The sequence below is a fragment of the Pteropus medius genome, unplaced genomic scaffold, assembly GCF_902729225.1.
Source record: "Pteropus medius unplaced genomic scaffold, Ma_sr-lr_union100, whole genome shotgun sequence".
NCBI classification, from domain to species: Eukaryota; Metazoa; Chordata; class Mammalia; order Chiroptera; family Pteropodidae; genus Pteropus; species Pteropus medius.
The window spans coordinates 17,093,806-17,111,830 of record NW_024340849.1 but is presented as its reverse complement, the minus strand read 5'-3'; the positions used below and the strand labels follow the sequence as shown (position 1 = coordinate 17,111,830).

Here is an 18,025-nt window from a genome sequence, read left to right as displayed (position 1 = left end):
TGAGAAGCTGTGGGGAGCCAGAGTATGACCATCAGCATTTTCTAGGCTGTCCAATTTGTAACCTTCTTGAGACTCAGATGAAAGGATAGCAGTCACAACATTTCTTTTAGCTGAAGAGATTTCCAAGATGATAATTCACCTTTAGATTTCCATGCAGCTGTAAGTAACAGCATCAATTAGCACTGACATTCAGTGGTGGACCTCATTTTTCCTTGATTATCTATTGATCTATATTACATAATCAAATGAACTTTGAACAGGTATGATTTAAAAAAAAATTCCTTGACTTTCTCAGTCTTATGTATTTATTGACAAGGTACTAATATATATGTATATTTTTTATATTAGAGGTTTCCAATACATTATCTTTTTCTATGGATAACTCAAATAAAATAAAGATAGACTGTCCCAGTTATTATTAGGGGTGATAATTTGCAGTCTAAGTGTGTTGCCATGGATACCTAAGATCCCCTCCCAACCCCCTAAAGACTCAAGCCTGGGAGTCAGGGCTTAATCCTGAGGTGCTTTTCAATAGCACCAGCTGTCCAGAGCCTGAAAGGCGTGGCAAATTACACCATTATTAGAGTGAAATGGTATGGCTAAGCTAATTATTTGTGGGCTTTAGACACAGGTGTTCATAAAAGGCTGAATGTGCACTTATAATCAAATCTGATTGGGTCAGAACAACAGCCCAGCATGGGACTATCAAAGAGTTGTTTATGGTGTCTTTCATTTAAATAATAAAAGAGGCCACTGTAGGCCTTCTGTTCAGTAGAGTTTTTAATGTTGCTTTGAGTTCATCATTACAGGTAATCATATTTGGTGTTTCCCTTTGACTTAGTCCAGCATTTGTAATAATATTTTACCTAATAGTCACACAACAACTTGATTTATTTTAGCCATTTGGTGACAATTTCCCGTTAATGCTACTTTCGGTGAATGCAACTTTATAGAAAATTAGAATTTCATTACCAACATTCTATTTTGGCTATCATTCAGAGAGTTGTTAATTCCCAAAGTATTTCCATTTCATTACCTGTGACACATCTCTGATAATTTTTGTGTTCATAATATAGTAGCAAATTGATTCAAAAATATGATTTAAAAATTTCCCTCATTTAATAGTATTTGATTCATCTAATATTTGAGTATCATCAGTTGTTAAAATGCATATTTGATGAGAAATGTTACATGGATTCATCATAGCTTGATATTATGCTGAATATGATAAGTCACTTTGAATTTCCCTATCTTTGCTTTTTTAAATTAATGAAAAGAATACTTCTTCGATGTTTATCGGCCATAAAGAAGTTTACATTGAACAGTTATACAAAATTTATATATGTAATATTTAGCTTCCAAATAATGATCATGCAGTAGATTTATTACCCTGACACTGCTTAGTAAGGCTTGGTTTGTCTATTTTAGTTTTCAATGGCTAATACAGTGAGTATATATTTCAGAATGCTATATTATAATGTTGAAATATCTAGTAGACATTTTGCTTTAAATTCTTTTCACTCCATATCCTCACAAATGCTTGTAAATTCATAAAATGCGAAAACGAATTTTTTTTAGAGAAGTAGCTTATGCGACCACAGTTGAATGAAGATGTACTTACTCATTCTCTTGAAGCACAGGGAACTACTAAGAGAGACAGATGACCTCATAAATGTGTCTATGTGCAGATCAATACGATGAGCCTACTATGAGTACAGATATGCTGTTGGATGATTAAGAGCACCTAGTTGTGTCTCTAAGTCCATTTGGTCAGGGTATTCTTCTTCCCTGCTATTCTATGTTTGGGAGGAGAGTGGGAGTTGGTGATTTCTGTAAATAATTATGTAGCCTTTATAGATAACAATTAGTAGCTTTTGTAATATTTTATGCAATGACACAAGACTTCCCACATACAGGTAGAAAGCAAAGATGTTAACTTCCCCTACCCAGATCAGTAAGTATCATATAGAGGTAAAGTGTGTTCTCAGAAGAGATTAGAAGTAGAACTTGGCAGTGGCCACCTTGAGACTGCAATGGTTGTATGAATTATTGCTCAGCTAGAATTCAACAATTATCTTCCAGACACCTACCATGCTTGCAGCTCTTTGAAAAGAGCTTAGACACAGGTAACTACCAGCAATGTTGCTCTTACATTTTCTCATGAAATATATCTTTCTGCTTTCATCTTTCACAGTTCAGAGATATAACTAATCAGTCATTTCTGGGGAACTTAACTATATCTTGACTCTTTGTGACCTTGTGGAGGAAAATAATGAGTACTCATTTTTTTGTGTGAGTAACATCTCTACTGAAGAGGGATTCGAGACCTCTGACTATGAAAAAGTTATTTGAGCACATGTATCAATTAGGAATAGATAGGCTATAATGTAGTAGCAAACCCCCAAACTCTTGAGAGCTGAATACAGAAGTTTATTTCTTCCCATATAAGATGTTCACATAAGTGAGCAGGTGATTCTACTCATTTTAGTCATTAGGGGCCCAGACTGATTGATGCTGCATCTTGATTCCTGCTTCTACAGTCACTATAATAGTAGGAAGGTGAATCATGAACTGTCTCTTAAAGTTTATGAGACAAACTACTTCTAATGACACAAACTACTTCTGCTTACATTTTATTAGCCCAACAAATCATATGGCCAAGCTTAAACTCAAAGGACAATGTTCAGAAAGCAGGGAGCAGAGAAATAGTTAGTGAGCAGAAATGATGACCATAAGAGCACCCTCTAAATCACTTGTGACAGGTGAATTCTTCACAGACTTAATGAGCTCAAGACTACGTATTTAACTAGTACTAATTAAAACTGGAATTCATAGAAAGAAAGTAGAAGCAATTGTATCAAGATATCAGACATGCATCAACCTTTTCTTCTGTTTGAAACCACCCCAAAATGACAGAAATACAAAAATATACAGATATTTTTTAACTTCTTAATCTAAAATATCTATATTAGAAATAAGAAAGTTTAAAATTAAATTAAATTAAACTTTCAACTAAGGAAATGAGAAAGAACATTATAAAATAAACACGAAGAGAGAGCCTGAAATAAAGCAATTAAAATATATTTACAATAGTAATAATGAAATTGAAAATGTTAAATGTTAAATTTGATCTGTTAAATAAATCTAGTTCTTTTAAGACATAAAAAGAAAAGCCATTGTAAATCTGATCAAGTAAAAAAAAATACGAAATGCAATATTAGCTATGAGAATAAATACATATATAGACATAAATAAAGAAAATGTAAAACTATCAGAGGATAATATTTTCTACTCTATGCCTTAAAATATGTTAGTTACTTAAATTAACATGCAAAAAGATAGGAAAACTAGAGATGCAACTATGAAAAAAATGAAAAGGCAGTCAAAACCTTCACCAAAAAAATGCACTAAGTTCAAATAATTTTGTGACTGAATTCTATCAAACATTCACAAAGAGAAAAATATCTATATTCTATGTACTATTCCAGAGCATAGAAAATCACTCAAAGCTTCCTAATTTCCCCCAAACTAAATAAGGAGATTATACAAAAAAAGGAATGGTCCAAATTAGGATGTTAGCAAATCAAAGCTAGGATTGTATTAAAAGAGAATTGCATTATAATCAATTAAGCTTCAGCATAAATACAAACATAGCTTACATCAAACAATTAAGTTGCTCACGAACAAATTAAATGATAAATCTTGATGAGATAGCGCAAATTATAAAATTTGACTTGTATATAGTTAAAAAATAACTTAGTAAATTAAAAATAGAAGGACATTTCTTTAGTTTAACAATGTATAGCTACCAGTAAGGATGAGAAACACCATGATTAATAATGAAACATTAGAATAATTAATTATACTAAAATCAGTAAAATAGTAAGCATACTCACTATTATTACAATAAGACCTGCTAATGATCTTAACTCAAGAAGATGATAAAAAGAACTAAAATAGCTTAGATAACATGAAATAAACAATCTATCAACTTAATCAAAAATATTTTTTAACAAATGGGAAATGATAGGAACAGGCACTTGACAGGAGAGTTAAATATAAGGCCATAAAAGGACAGGTGTTATACTAGGGTTCTCCAGAAAAACAGAACCAATGAGGGGTGTGTGTGTGTGTGTGTGTGTGTAGTGTGTGGTAGCTTGGGGCCGCTACAGTGTCTATTTATCTCTCTACAGAGAGATTTATTTTAAGGAAATGGTTCATGTGGTTGTAGAGGCTGAAAATTCAAAATCTTCATGGTATGCTGGCAGGCTGGAACCCCAGGGAAAAATTGATCTTTCAGTTCAGATCTGCTGGCAAAATTTTGTCTGCCTCATAAAAGGTTGGTCTTTTACTATAAAGGCCTTCAACTGATTAGATGAGGCCCACCCACATTATGGTAGGTAATTACTTATTATGACATGATAACAGTTATAAAGTAGAAATTTATTCAGGAAGAAATAAAAATACTTAACCTCATCCATAAGTAGAAATATACAAAGTGAAACAAGTTATGTTTTACTCATCAGATTTGGCAAAATTTATAATTTTGATAATACTCAATGTTTTAAATTAATTTTTCTTAATGGAGATATAATTGGCATGTGACATTGTATTAGTTTTAGATGTACAACAATGATTTAATAAATATGTATATTGCAAAATGATTTTCACATTAAGTTTAGTTAACATCCATCTCTATACATAGTTGCAATCTTTTTTTCTTATGAGAATTTTTAAGATTTATCTCTTAGCAACATTCAAACATACAATATAGTATTATAACTATAGTCTTAATGCTGTATATTAAACAGGAAGTGGTCACCTGTAGTTCCATAAATATCTACTTTCATATTTCAGGGCTGTCGCTGATACTGGTTCTTGCATATTCCTTTTCTTTAGAAAAATTAGTTTGGGTATTTTCTCCCTGTGAAGACTTTTCTGACTTTGCCTCTTCCTTTACAGAAGATAACTGAGTCCCCATTATACCCCCAGCACACTTCTAGCATGTAATTGACAAACATTAGTGCATTCATTGATTGTCCCATTTGCCTTCCTACTGGACTCTGATATCTGATCTCCTTGAAGGCACTGGCTATACTATTGAGTTAATCAGACTCTTTCCAGTGATGAGAAGCAGAACCATTCCCTGGCTAGCTCGTTTAAACAGGGTTCATTATATAGGTACACAGAGAATAGGAACATAAATAATCCCAGTGGCCTGAAGTACTACTATTCTTCAGGAATTAGTCCTCTGTTGTTGCATTGGCTCTTTGCAAATGCCACCGACCTGATGATAATGCTTATCATTCTGTTAACTCAACTTCTATCTCTCTCTTCTACTGTATCTGCTTTTTCTGCTGTGGACTCACATTTTTTCTATGTATCTCATATGCAAATTTCCCAAGAAATTTAAATTAGTCTCAGCCCAGAATAGTGAGCCATTGTTGACCAGCATTCTTGTACAAGGACACCTCAGCTATTACTGGCTACTGACTAGCCTCTGGCTAGTCATATTTGTACCAGACATTGACTCCTATATAATTAATCATGGCCAAAGTAATAATGTACAGTATGCAATGCCATACTATGCTGATTAATGAGTAATAGACCACTTGCGGTCAGTCCCACCAAAGGAAGATTTAGCCATGGGGCCATTAAAATCACCAAGTCATATACAATCATATAGATATTTGTGGGTTCAAAGACTCCAATACAGTGTCTCTCATATATATCAGACACACAATACTGGTTGAGTGAGTGTAAATGAAGATGTTCTAAAATGACAACAGATATATTAAATAAAGCAAGAAACCATGCAGTTTCCTGAGCTCTTCATTCGTTCAATCATTTAATAGTCATTTATGAAATGTATGTTAGGTCCAATAGGTATCAGACACTGCTAGCTGTGAGATGCAAAACTGATAAGTTCCCAGACTTTGAGAATTTCAGTCTAAAGGAAGACACTACTGGCAAGTAAACCAACTATTACAATACAATATTGTAAGTATTGCAGAGAAACATCAGTGTATTTTGGGCTTAAGAAGGATCGGGAATAGTTTGCTTCTCAAAATCCCCAAAGAGAGGTAATCAGGGTGAAGGAGAGGGAAGTGTAAAGAATTTGGAAATCTGCTATAAAAGAGTTTCTCTCGAAATCCTCGAGTCATAGAGCCAAAAGTATTTTTTAAAAGTCTGCATTAAATCAAATTACTGTTTTTTAATTACCCTCCCTTGAACAATTAAAGGTACACATTAGGAAAACTGTCAATGAGTTGAAGGCTACCTGAGCACAATTACTGGAAAATGACCAAATGACATAATGTGAGGGATTAAGTTGCCTTTTGCCTCCTCATTTTTTTCAAGTTAGTTAACAGGACTGTGCTACTGAGCTCCCCCTCTGTAGCTGGATCTATATGGATTTCAATCTATGGACTGTAGTGCATTTAACAAAATGATCAAGATTCTCCTGCTTTCTGCTGCTTTTAAGTCATCACTTCTAAATAGGCAGGCCTTGGAAGGATACAATGCATGCATCAGAGAAGCTTCAAATGCTGAGAGCTGTTTTTCAGTCCTTCTAATAGGACAAGTAAGAACATCATCATTCTGTTGAACCACCACGAAAATCACTAAGTATTTACTACTGGTTAAAAGCAAAAATTATTTTCTTTCCAAATCTGTATGGGGAGTGTTGAGAGCTTATTATATGGGAGTTTACCGTGTTAGTAATTTACATGTTTTCTTCTTTAATACTTACAACCACTCTATGAGTTTCATTATCTCCATTTTAAATGAAAACCTTCATTTTATCAAAGGAAACCACTTTGATAAAAAGACAAGCTGAATAAAGAGGTTTCTGAAACACATATTGCTATCCATGACATATAATGATTTCTAATCAATTAGAGAAAGATATACAACCAGATAGAAAAATGAGCATTTTAGATTCTTCAAAACCAAAAACAAACAAAAACAAAAACAAACACCCCCCCCCCACGGTTTATTAAGCAAATCTGAATTATTAAACTTGAAGCTGCAAGGAAGAGTGCCACCTTTACAAAGTCTTAGAGGTACTACAAAAGGAGGAAATTAGATAAGGGTTTCGTGGGTCCTTGAAGTCTGGGCTTAATGGTTGAGGTGGGTCCCATGCACAGCAGAAAAGTGGTTGGGATTGGACTAGGTTTGATGCATAGTAATTTAGAACTGCTGGACAGAGAGGACAGGGGTTTGAAGACAAGTCCTTTTGGGTAAACTATTATCCTGATAAGAAAGTTACTTTTCCAGGTGAGTAAACCGTTTGCTCAGATTACTTGGAAGGTAAGAAGTTCCTGAGGCTAACAGTGAAATTACATTGACACAGACCATCGTGTCTTTTAAGTTATTTAATTATGTTAGGCCATCTCGACACTTATGTTGAACAGACTCAGTTTCCGCTCTCCTTGCCCTTGGAATCATTTTCCCGCCTGAGCTGGAAGATAGATCATTACCCTCTTGGGATATGATTAATCCAGATCCATGCCATTGATCAAGGTGCTGTGATCATATATCAAGTTTCTGGGAGTGGTCGATTTTACTTTTACAAATATTAAGTATTTCTGTTATTTCTATTGGTTGATCATTGTTGGATTACTTGACAGGGTAGGGGCTGAGCATTTGAAACAATGGGGATTTGAGCAACAAAAGAAAACACTAAGAGAAGGATTTTGATCAGGATGCAGTTCACATGTAAACCATTAGTTAAGGCTGCTCAAATTAAACCAGGTTCCACCTTCGATCTGAAGCATACATAGAAACAGATATGAGTATTAGCCAAATTATAGCATTGTTTTCTCCACACAACCCCCTCCTCGTCTCTATTCACGTTTCACAGATCTTTTTAGTAATATTACAAATATCAAGATGTAAATACAACATTCTTCCTCTTTGATGGTGCATGTTCTACCTTGAGAGGCCAAAACTGTATCTAGAATTGCTCTGTTTTGAATCATCATATATTCAGTCTTATGAACTCTTCAGGTGAAATGATCTTTGGCTTTACAAGTATTAGCTAACTCCCTCGTTAATATATGAGCCAAATAAATATGGGGTGCTCCCTAATTTTCAATTCTCTTGTAAGTTAAATGAAGAGACTTGAGAAGAAAGGAGCTCAGAAATCAGTCTCAGTGGTTAAGGTTTTGCATCTCAAAATGAGAAACAGTTTTTCTCCCTGAATTGTTACCTCCAGAGCTTACTTGCTGAGAAGGCAAACAATTGAGCCCAAGTGGACCACAAATGATATCAGAGACTAATTTAAAGGCAATTATCAGTTTACCAAGATCAAAAATCCCCATCCAGATTGTAGGTAGTAGCAGGCAGACTGTTTAAACCACAACTTGGAATTCTTGTAGCTGGAAGTATTCTTAATTGGCCTATATTCCAGTCGTAAACCAACATTGTGTGTCATACTTAAAAAGAAAGTGAAGTATTCAAAGCATTCCTATTCTGAGTTAATTGAAACATGTGCAGTTATTTCAACTACTAATTACGCAAATAACTAATATTTATTGAGTATTGACTATCTGCCATTAACTGTACTAATCACTTCACATATTTACTCATTTAGTCGTCAAACTGGACCTTTGAGGAAGAGACTATTAGCCCCGTTTTGAAGGCGGAGAAAGGAAAGCAGAAAGAGGTAAAGATAATTTACTCAAATCAGTAAGCAGTGAGCAATAATTTGTACCCAGGCAACCGGTTACAAATTTTTTGTGTGTGTTCAAGCCCATTTGTTTGGTCTTTGCATTACTCGGTGTCGCCCCGCGGCCGCATAACGTTGCGTCCGAGAGCTCGTCCATGTTCACAAGGTCCACGCCGTCCTTTTCGAATCAGTTTCTCCACGCACTCAAGGGTGACCACGCCCCAGACGACGTGGTACCGCACGCGACGCGGCGGGTCTCACAGCGCACACGGTGCGGCACACGCGCAGGAGGCGCACGCGGACCATTGAGCGTAGACTGACATGCGCAGGTGTGACATGCGCGGTGGCTTCTCTGACGTGGGGCGGGTCAGGCGCGCGACGGCTTCTTCAGCGCGGTGGGCTTGGGGGTCAATGACAGAATACAGAAACTAGGCGATGCCTTGTTCTTGCTCTTGCTTATGCGTCAGGCATCATCTGGGAGGTTCCCCGAAGAAGCAGCTGTGAGCGTGAAGGGTTGACGACGGACTGGCTTACGATGGCCACCTTCTCCTCCTCCAGGAAGTCCTGTACCTGGTCACAGCTGCGGCAGCTTTTTTTGCTTCTCAGGCCAGGTGCCTGGCTGCTTCGAGCAGGCCGGTTTCCCTTTTTTGGAGGGAGTTGCAAAATGTACTCTATGATGGGCTGATGCCCAAACAAGAAGCCATCCAGGCTGACGACAGGGTCATGGGAGGGCTGCAGAGAGAGGCAGCAGCAGTCGAAATCCTTGACAGCATCCCAGCTCAGCGGAATGTGCTGGTTCCTGCAGCCTGGGACCACTGTTCCCTCCGTCTCAGGGTAAGTGTAGACGGCAGTTCTTGCTGTGCCACACCATCCGCAGACACATCGTAGTTACTTTGTGGCTTCTTCAGCTGTGCCCCTATACCAGCTCTCTTTTGATTGGCGTTTTCATGGTATATCTTTTCCTATCCGTTTACGGTTCACCGATTTATTCCCTATATGGAAAGTTGGCATTTTGTGGATGACAAATAACTGGCTTTTATCCTGTTTAACAACACTCGTCTTTTACTTGCAGTGTTTAGACAATACATTTAGTGTTATTATTGATATGGTCGGATTTAAATCTACCTTCTCACCTGTTTTAGATTTGTTTCATCTGTTCTTGGATCTTGCCCCACCCCCCATTCCTGCCTGCCTTTGGTTAACATACTGTTGATTTTTCTAATAAATTCACCTTGCATACAGGTTGACAAACTATTGTCCTTATAAAAGAGTTTTTAATTTTTTTTTCTAAATATGCAAACTGTTTGGATAAAGTGAATTGCAATAATGTCCAAAATGTAATGGTGAAGTTATTTATTAGGTTTACATTTCTGTGAGAGACTCTACGAGAGAAAACGGTTATATTGACTTGGGTCATCTCAGCTCTCAGCCCAAATACTAAGTTTAATTTATCTACAGAGTAGGAGAATGAATAAAGTATGGCATTGATGTAGCGATATGAATTAACATGTAACGATAACTTTCAAAAACAATAAAAAAGGAAGCTGTTAATGAGTGCATACAGTATGAAATCATTCATGTAAATTCAAGAAAACATAAGTGGTAAACTATAAATAAAAACAGGAATAGTAAAAATAAAATTCAAAATAGATATTTGCCAAAATCTTTCCTGTGTCAGATATTAATGTTAACTATACAGAGAGAAATCAAAGACTAATTAATTCCTGCATTGAAGGAGAAAGTATGCCTTTTCCTCCACAAAATAAAATAAGAGGAGGATGTGATCAGTGTCACAATGAGAGTTTCAGTAATAACGCCCATTTATTAAGGTGAGTGGACTGCTCATGATTCTTCAATTTAGAGTTGTTTAAACTCTGTACATATATTTTTTGTTTTTAAAATATTTATGAAGAAGGCAAAATGCTAAACTTGTATACTTAATACGTACTCTGTCACCCTCTTCTGTTTTCTAATCAAGTATCACCTGGCATTCATTTATCAGTAAAATGGGGCATTTTCAAATTGCTGCTACACTACAGCCTTCCGTTTTATCTCTGCCAGACAAGGGGAAACTGGTTTTATGACCAGTAAAGTTCCTTACAGAAGTAAAATACTTTTATTTTATAACTGTATTTGAACCCGCCAAATATAGACTTCTTGGTTTCATTTGATTTCTCCTTATTTGTGATCTTTAGAGTTCAATTAGGTAGAGTCTTAAATAGATTCCGTAAGATTTTCAGGTAGGTGGTGGGAATAAAGGTCAAGAACTATGTTTCTTTTAGTAGGTGGGTGGAAATATGAGCATGCTAACCTTTTCTTCGCATAAAAAGCTTTTCCTGGATTTCAAGATTTTTCACGTTTATAATTTTTGATGTTTTTCATGAAAGATTTGCTTTCATAAGGATTACAACTTTCAGGATATTGGAAACTGGATTAACTCTACTTTCTCCTTCAATGCAGGAATTAATTAGTCTTTGATTTCTCTCTGTAGAGTTAACGTTAATATCTGACACAGGAAAGATTTTGGCAAATATCTTTCTGGCAAACTGTTTTTCTGTGATTTTCGACAAGCTAACATTTCCCATCATGGGGATACTGTTACACCCATTAATCAAGGGCAGCATGTGTGTTATATGAAATCATGTGCATACAGCCCTGGGGCCTGAAAATAATTGTTAATAAACTTCAGTCGCTTTGCCAGAGCACACAGCCTCTGACATCCTGCCTTGTCCCGATTTTCCCTCTCAAACCCCCTTAACCTAAAACCCCAAACAAACACTGTACCGTCTTCTCCCATTTTTCTTGTCCTCAGAATGCTCAGTCTATTGCCACTGAGTCCAGACTGCTCATTTCCTAAAGATTTGGATTTCCTGGCAAGGAAACTTCGAGGCAGGGCTATTGCCATCTGACTATAGCGTTAAGCCCCCAAAGACTCAAGGCCTCCTGAAACCCTCTTCAGATGCTAATATTCACACAAAGTGCCTCTGGCCCCAGCTGGCCTTCACCTGCAGCCCTGACAGGCAGGAGACTCCAGAATGAGGTCCTGGTTTCCATAAAAATAGGAAGGGCACACATGGTAAATGGCAGAGATCTAGCACAAGCTATAAAATTATTTAAAGTCGGCTTCCAGTCAGTTAAAACTAATTGCTGTGAACACAAAGCCCAAGCAGGAGCCCCCTGTCTCCTTTCTTTTTTGTAATTCACTTGAGACAGGGTAGCTTGAATCCTCTGCTAATGCCCACCCCTAAAATTAAACAGTGCCACTCAGTTTTAGATGCAGCCATTGTCGTTAATATTCAAGTATGTTTCCAGCACAGGAGAAACGTGCTGCGTGGTAGTGTGAAAAATATTAATGGGTCATTTAGAATTATCCTGGGGTTTCCTGCGTTTTAGTGGGGTACCTTGTTTAAATGTAGCATTATTGTTGTTATTGCTAACCTTATGGCTGATTTTCTGTTATTGCTGGGTATAGTTTGTAGCCCATTTATTCTCCTTTCTATAAAACAGATTTGTAAATGAAAAGTTACCTAATTTACCAATGTAGTCCTGAATGCATACAAACCAGGAGGAATCCTTCCTTCATGCCCCTTTTTTGGAACTAGTTTAGAGAAAAACTGTACAACAACCTTTTTCCTGTACATTCCTTCTTTTCACATGGTCTGTGTATAGGATATCAGTGAGGAGAGCAGGGTACTCCCCTTACCTATCTCAGAATTCTGTTTCTGCTTCTCCCAAGTTTGTAGCTAACTCATGAAAGCCATTGTTTAAAGGAAATGATGGTTTAAAGCAGTGGTTCCCTGGCTTTTTTAAGTTTAGATATCCTCTTTTTTGACATAAAAAAAGGAAGTGTTCATTCAAGATTTCAGATACCTTTTAGTTCCTATTGCTTTGGAATACACATGGATAATATGAATTCAGGTAGCATCTAAAGTGAACTTATATTTAGCTCATTGTAAATGTATCTTTATATTTGAGAATAATTGTTCATATATGTGCAATACACTATTCAGGTCCACAGTGTTTAGTACATGTATTTACAGATTCCAGAATGCCTTTCCAAATCCTTATGACCTTTCCAGAAGTCCTCTATCTGTTCTCTCAGTGAAAGAACTAAGAATCTGGAGGGAGAAAACTCAAGTTGAGGAGTCAGGAGGATATAGTTTTGTCGTTTTCTCTGTATTCAGTCATTTGTACTGCTTTGGGCACTTTAACCTCTTCATGTCTGTTTCCTCATTGTAAATTAAGGGAGGCTTATACCTGCCATATTTATCTCATAAGTTATAGTAAAAGCGACATCCATTCATAATGGCTAAAAATATACTTTGCAAGGTATAAACTCACTATTCTGGGTGCTGTTATCTACTTCATTAAGGCTGCACATTTTGTACTTTGACAGAGGATAAGGTACTATATATATATAATACTGAAACAGGTAAGAAAAGCATGGGCTTTTCACAAACAAAAAAAAAAAAGAAAAGAAAATAGTATGCTAAAATCAAAGCATTGGATGAAATCAAATGTGAAACATATTATTTCCCAAACTAATCAGACCTCAAATAGTAGAATAATTCTGAGAAGAGAAGCTAAACTTTTTTTTTTTTTAATTTACCCATAAACGAAAAAACAAATGTTGAGCACATGCTTCCTGGCAGGGTAGAGTTTGGTTCTCAGGACTCAGACAGAAATGGTTGCATATAAATCTGTAGACTAGATAATTCCTGCACCAAGTATTTCCTCTTTATACTCCCTCTTTTACTCTCCCTCCCTTTTTGCCCCTACTTCTCCCGTTTTTTTCTCAGAGAACAGCTTGACAGCTATAAAATTATAAGTATTAAACTTGGCTACTTGTTTCTAGATCCAGGTCTTACCAGTTTCAGGAATAACAATGCTTTTGTTAATGTAGTTTAGGCTTAAACTGTTTTTATTCTTTGCGGTTTTATATCATTATCCACTAGAAGGAAGACTATGTTACTTTGCATGTTAAAATGAAGTTATGCCCTTATTAACATCAATATTGCTGAGTAAATAAATGGAAAAATAAATAAATGGGTAAAAACCCATATCTTGCAGCAGATTCAGCTTAAATGACTCTTTCTTAAATATCACCTAAAAATAATTTTGACGTTAATTAATACGTCTTAAATCCAAAATTTTACCTTTATATATTTTCTTTATGCTCTTTGTTTAAACCATTGGTCTTTAATCCAGTGTGCTATTATTGAGACCTCACTTTATGAAAAAATGAGGGATTCTGTTAAATTTTAGGTAGATTTTCTGGTCGATTGGTAAATTGAATGTTATTTTCCCATTAAAATTCTAAAGTTATTTTACTTCATTTAAGACTGATATTTAACCAGCTTCTTGTTCCCCAGGTACTTGTAGTTCTGCAGTGGGCCGACTGCAAAAGGGCCAAACCACTCTGGTTCCATCATAGTTAGGTTGCTGATGATTTGGGGGGAGAATTTGAAAGATATTAGAGGAATAAGTAGGTGGTGACGTAGCGCTAGAACAATGGAGTGAATTATGCCATGAGCAAGTGTTAAATATTTGGTAAATATGGAAAATAATTTCATTTTCTTGAAGAAAGCAGTAGGGCCATATCAAGATGCTCTGTGGCATAATTGTGCAGGTGATAAATCTTCATTAGCAAATGTGTAGTTCAATTATAAAGGCCACTTCTACTTCCAGGAAGATGGAGTAGATGTTTTCTTCCCATCCTCATGGGAAATACAGCTAAAAACTCTGGACATTATTGTGGTATAAGGTTGGAAATTAAGAATCAATATAATGTGCCTTAACATCTGAAACCAGGAGGGCCTCAGAAGACCTAACCTGCTCTCTTCAGATTTGCTCTCCACCCAGCAGGAAGGGCCCCCATACCAGCTCATTCTCTGTCGGTCAGACCAGCTGCCCTCCACCTGGTCTTCAACCTAATGGATTTCACTTCCCTGCCAGCCTACAAAATTACTCAGATAAGCCAATCACATGGAAAATGGGAGTCACCCCACTGTCTGACTACTGCAAAGCCTGCCTCCCATAGCCTCTACTGGTTCACTCTCTGCCCCAGCGCAACTCCCAGGTGATCCTGTGTGGCTTGTGTTGTCTAGGGATTCAGGAGTCACAGAACGGCATAGTGAGTTCACTGGGTTTTCTTTCTGCGTCACATATCTCAGACTTGAAGCTGAAGAAGGTGGCAACTTAGAAACGCAATGGGTGCCGAAAAAGAAAAGCTCCAAACAAGGCCTGTTCTTTATAGTCAAAAGGATTCGGAAAGGGTGCAGACTGGTAAGAGAAAAAATTGTAGATAATAACCACTGTAATACAGCCAAATACTGCGGAAAAAACCGGCCTCTCCTACACGTAGCGGCCAAATCCAGTGTGGAACTTAGACTTCCACTCTCACCAGGCTGTAATGAGGCACACCAGCTGGCTTACCAGGGTGGTGTCAGAGAAGGCTGAGTAGGGAGCTGGGCCTGTCACCCCTCCTGGGTGATACCACCCCTACTCCCTTGCAGTATTAGTGGAGACCATTTGGTGACTCTGAACTTCCTTCCACCTCCACCCAGCAAGAACCATGGAAAACTCTCAGTTTTTTTTTTTCTGGCTTTATTGAAATATAATAGACAATCAGTTGCTCATATTTACATTGTACAATTCAATATGTTTTTTTTCAATTATAGTTGGCATATAATATATTAGTTTCAGTTGTACAGCATAGTGATTAGAGATCTATATAACTCACAAAGTGATCACTCTACTAAATCTAGTACCCTTTTCCCCACTTGCATATTTATTATAACCTTATTAACCATTTTCCTTGTGCTATACTTTATATCTCCATGTCTATTTCGTAACTATCCGTTTGTACTTCTTAATCCTTTTGCCCTTTTTCACCATCCCCCCAACCCCTTTCCATCTAGTAGCCCTCAAAATATTCTATGAGTTTTTTTTCATTTTTTTTGTTGCTGTTGTTTATTTTGTTCTTTAGATTTCACATGTACATGAAATCATGCGATATTTGTCTTTCTTTATCTGACTTATTTCATTCAGTGTATTGCCCTCTAGGTCCATCAAGGCACTATCTTTTTTCCATCCTCTTTCTTTTAGTCTTTTAATCTGACGTGAGTCTCTTGTAGGCAGCATATGTAGGAGTCTTATTTTCTTATCCATTCAGCCACTCTATCTTTTGGTTGGAGCACTTAATTCTTTTCCATCTGAGGTACTTGGTGATAGGAATATAGTTATTACTATTCTTTATTCATGTTTTTGATACATGTTTCTTTTTAAAGAAGTTCCTCCAACATTTCCTGTAATACTGGCTTGGTGTCGATCAATCGTTTTAGCTTATTTTTGTCAGGGAAGCTCTTTATCTGTCCTTCGACTCTAAATGATAGCTTTGCTGGATAAAGTATTTTTGGATGTAGCTCCTGGGTTTTCATCATGTTGAATATTATGTGCCAAGCCCTTCTGTCCTGCATAGTTTCTTTTGAGAAATCAGCTGTCAGTCTTATGGGTGCTCCCTTGTAGGTAACTAACTGCTTTCACTTGCTTCTTTTAAGATCCTCTCCTTGTATTTAAGCTTTGGCATTTTAATTTTAATGTGTCTTGGTGTGAGCCTCTTTGGGTTCATCTTTTTTGGGACTCTCTGAGCTTTCTGGGGTTGTATGTCTATTTCTTTCACCAGGCAAGGGAAGTTGGAAAACTCTCACTTTTACCATTGATAGTAACAAGAGAGTCCTAATTAGGATCCAGAACTCTAATCCCCACCCAACAGTACAAGGAGCTCCTTTCAGCCTTGGTTATGGGTGAATACCCAGGGTGGGGAACCTGGATTTCTACCCATATCTGACATTAACAGGGAAGCATGACATTTTCCTTTCTGGAATGATGTCGGTAAGCTAGCTGAAACAGAAGGTTTAAATGATAACCAGAGTCTGATAACATAATACAGTAGTTCCTTTTTTTGTCCATGGTTTCATTTTCTATGGTTTCAGTGACCCGTGGTCAATTATGGTCCAAAAATATCAAATGAAAATTTCCAGAAATAAACAGTTTATAAGTTTTAAGATATGCACTGTTCTAAGTAATATGATGAAATCTTGCCCCATCCAGCTCCATTGTGCCAAGCATGTGAATCATCCCTTTGTCACTTGTCTCCATGCTGTGTATGCTACCCACCCCCTTGATCATTTAGCAGCCCTCTTGGTTACAAGTGTTGTGATACTGTAGTGCTTGTGTTACAGTAACCCTTATTTTACTTAATAATGGCCCCAAAGAGCAGGAGTAGTGATGCTGACAATTCGGATATGCTAAAGAGAAACCGTTCACTTAAACCACCTTTAAGTGAAAAGGTGAGTATACTACAGTAAGGTATTTTGAGAGAAAGAGAAACCACAGTCACATAATTTTTATTAGAGTATATTGTTATAATTGTTTTTATATTATTAGTTGTTGATCTCTTACTGTTCCTAATTTATATTTATTTATTTATTTTTAGACGAGGCAATCCTTGGTTGACCTCACAGATTGCAAGGATCTTGTCAGCTTACAATCCCTTATTTTTTTATTTTTTACGCCTACAACACCTTGTCTTTCTAGGTGGTTTCCCATCAAAGTACTAACCAGGCCCAACCTTGCTTAGCTTCCAAGATCAGACGAGATTGGGCTTGTTCAGGGTAGCATGGCCATAGACCTGTTCCTAATTTATAAATTAAACTCAATCATAGATATATGTGGGTGGGAAAGAACAGTATTTATAGGGCTCAGTACTATCCACAGGCATCACCTAGGACCTCTGGGTCTCTTGGAATATATCTCTCATGGATAAAGGAGGACTACTGTACCCCAAATGTCTGGGTTTCAATAAAAAAATCAATTATAGAAAAGAAGGAGGAAAATTTCAACTTGAATTAAAAATTACAATTACTAGATGTCAACATTGATGTCAACACATGATTATATCAGTTAATAAAGAAAAAGCATTTCTTTAAAAACTAAACATTTAACATATGACTGACCAGCTGCACTTCTGGATATTTATTCCAGAGAAATTTAAAACTTAACTTAATGCAAAAAACAAAACAAAACAAAACCCTAAATTATTCATAGCTTTTTTTTAAAAAAATTAAGTTTATTGGGGGTAACATTGGTTAATACAATTGTGTAATTTTCAGATGTACATTATAATTTGACTTCTGCTTATTCTACTGTGTGTTTACCACCCAAAGTCCAATTTCCTTCAGCTACCATATATTTATCCCCTTTACCCACTTCCCTCTTCCCCTACCCCCTTTTTTTGACCCCCTTTACCGTGTCTACCTCCCTCTTCCTCCCCCATCCCCTACCCTCTGGTAA

The 18,025-nt window shown here is 36.6% G+C and overlaps 1 protein-coding gene and 1 pseudogene across 1 annotated transcript in view; both read right to left on the bottom strand.

Annotated features, from left to right (window-relative positions):
* Positions 1-8,977, bottom strand: part of LOC120589192 (uridine diphosphate glucose pyrophosphatase NUDT14-like) — a 155,409-nt gene extending 146,432 nt beyond the window's left edge. The window contains 1 exon segment of the mRNA XM_039846617.1: positions 8,909-8,977. Coding sequence (XP_039702551.1) covers positions 8,909-8,977 — 69 coding nt within the window.
* Positions 8,978-17,244: 8,267 nt separating this feature from the next.
* Positions 17,245-17,363, bottom strand: LOC120590503 (uncharacterized; annotated as a pseudogene).
* Between the last annotated feature and the right edge of the window lie 662 nt (positions 17,364-18,025).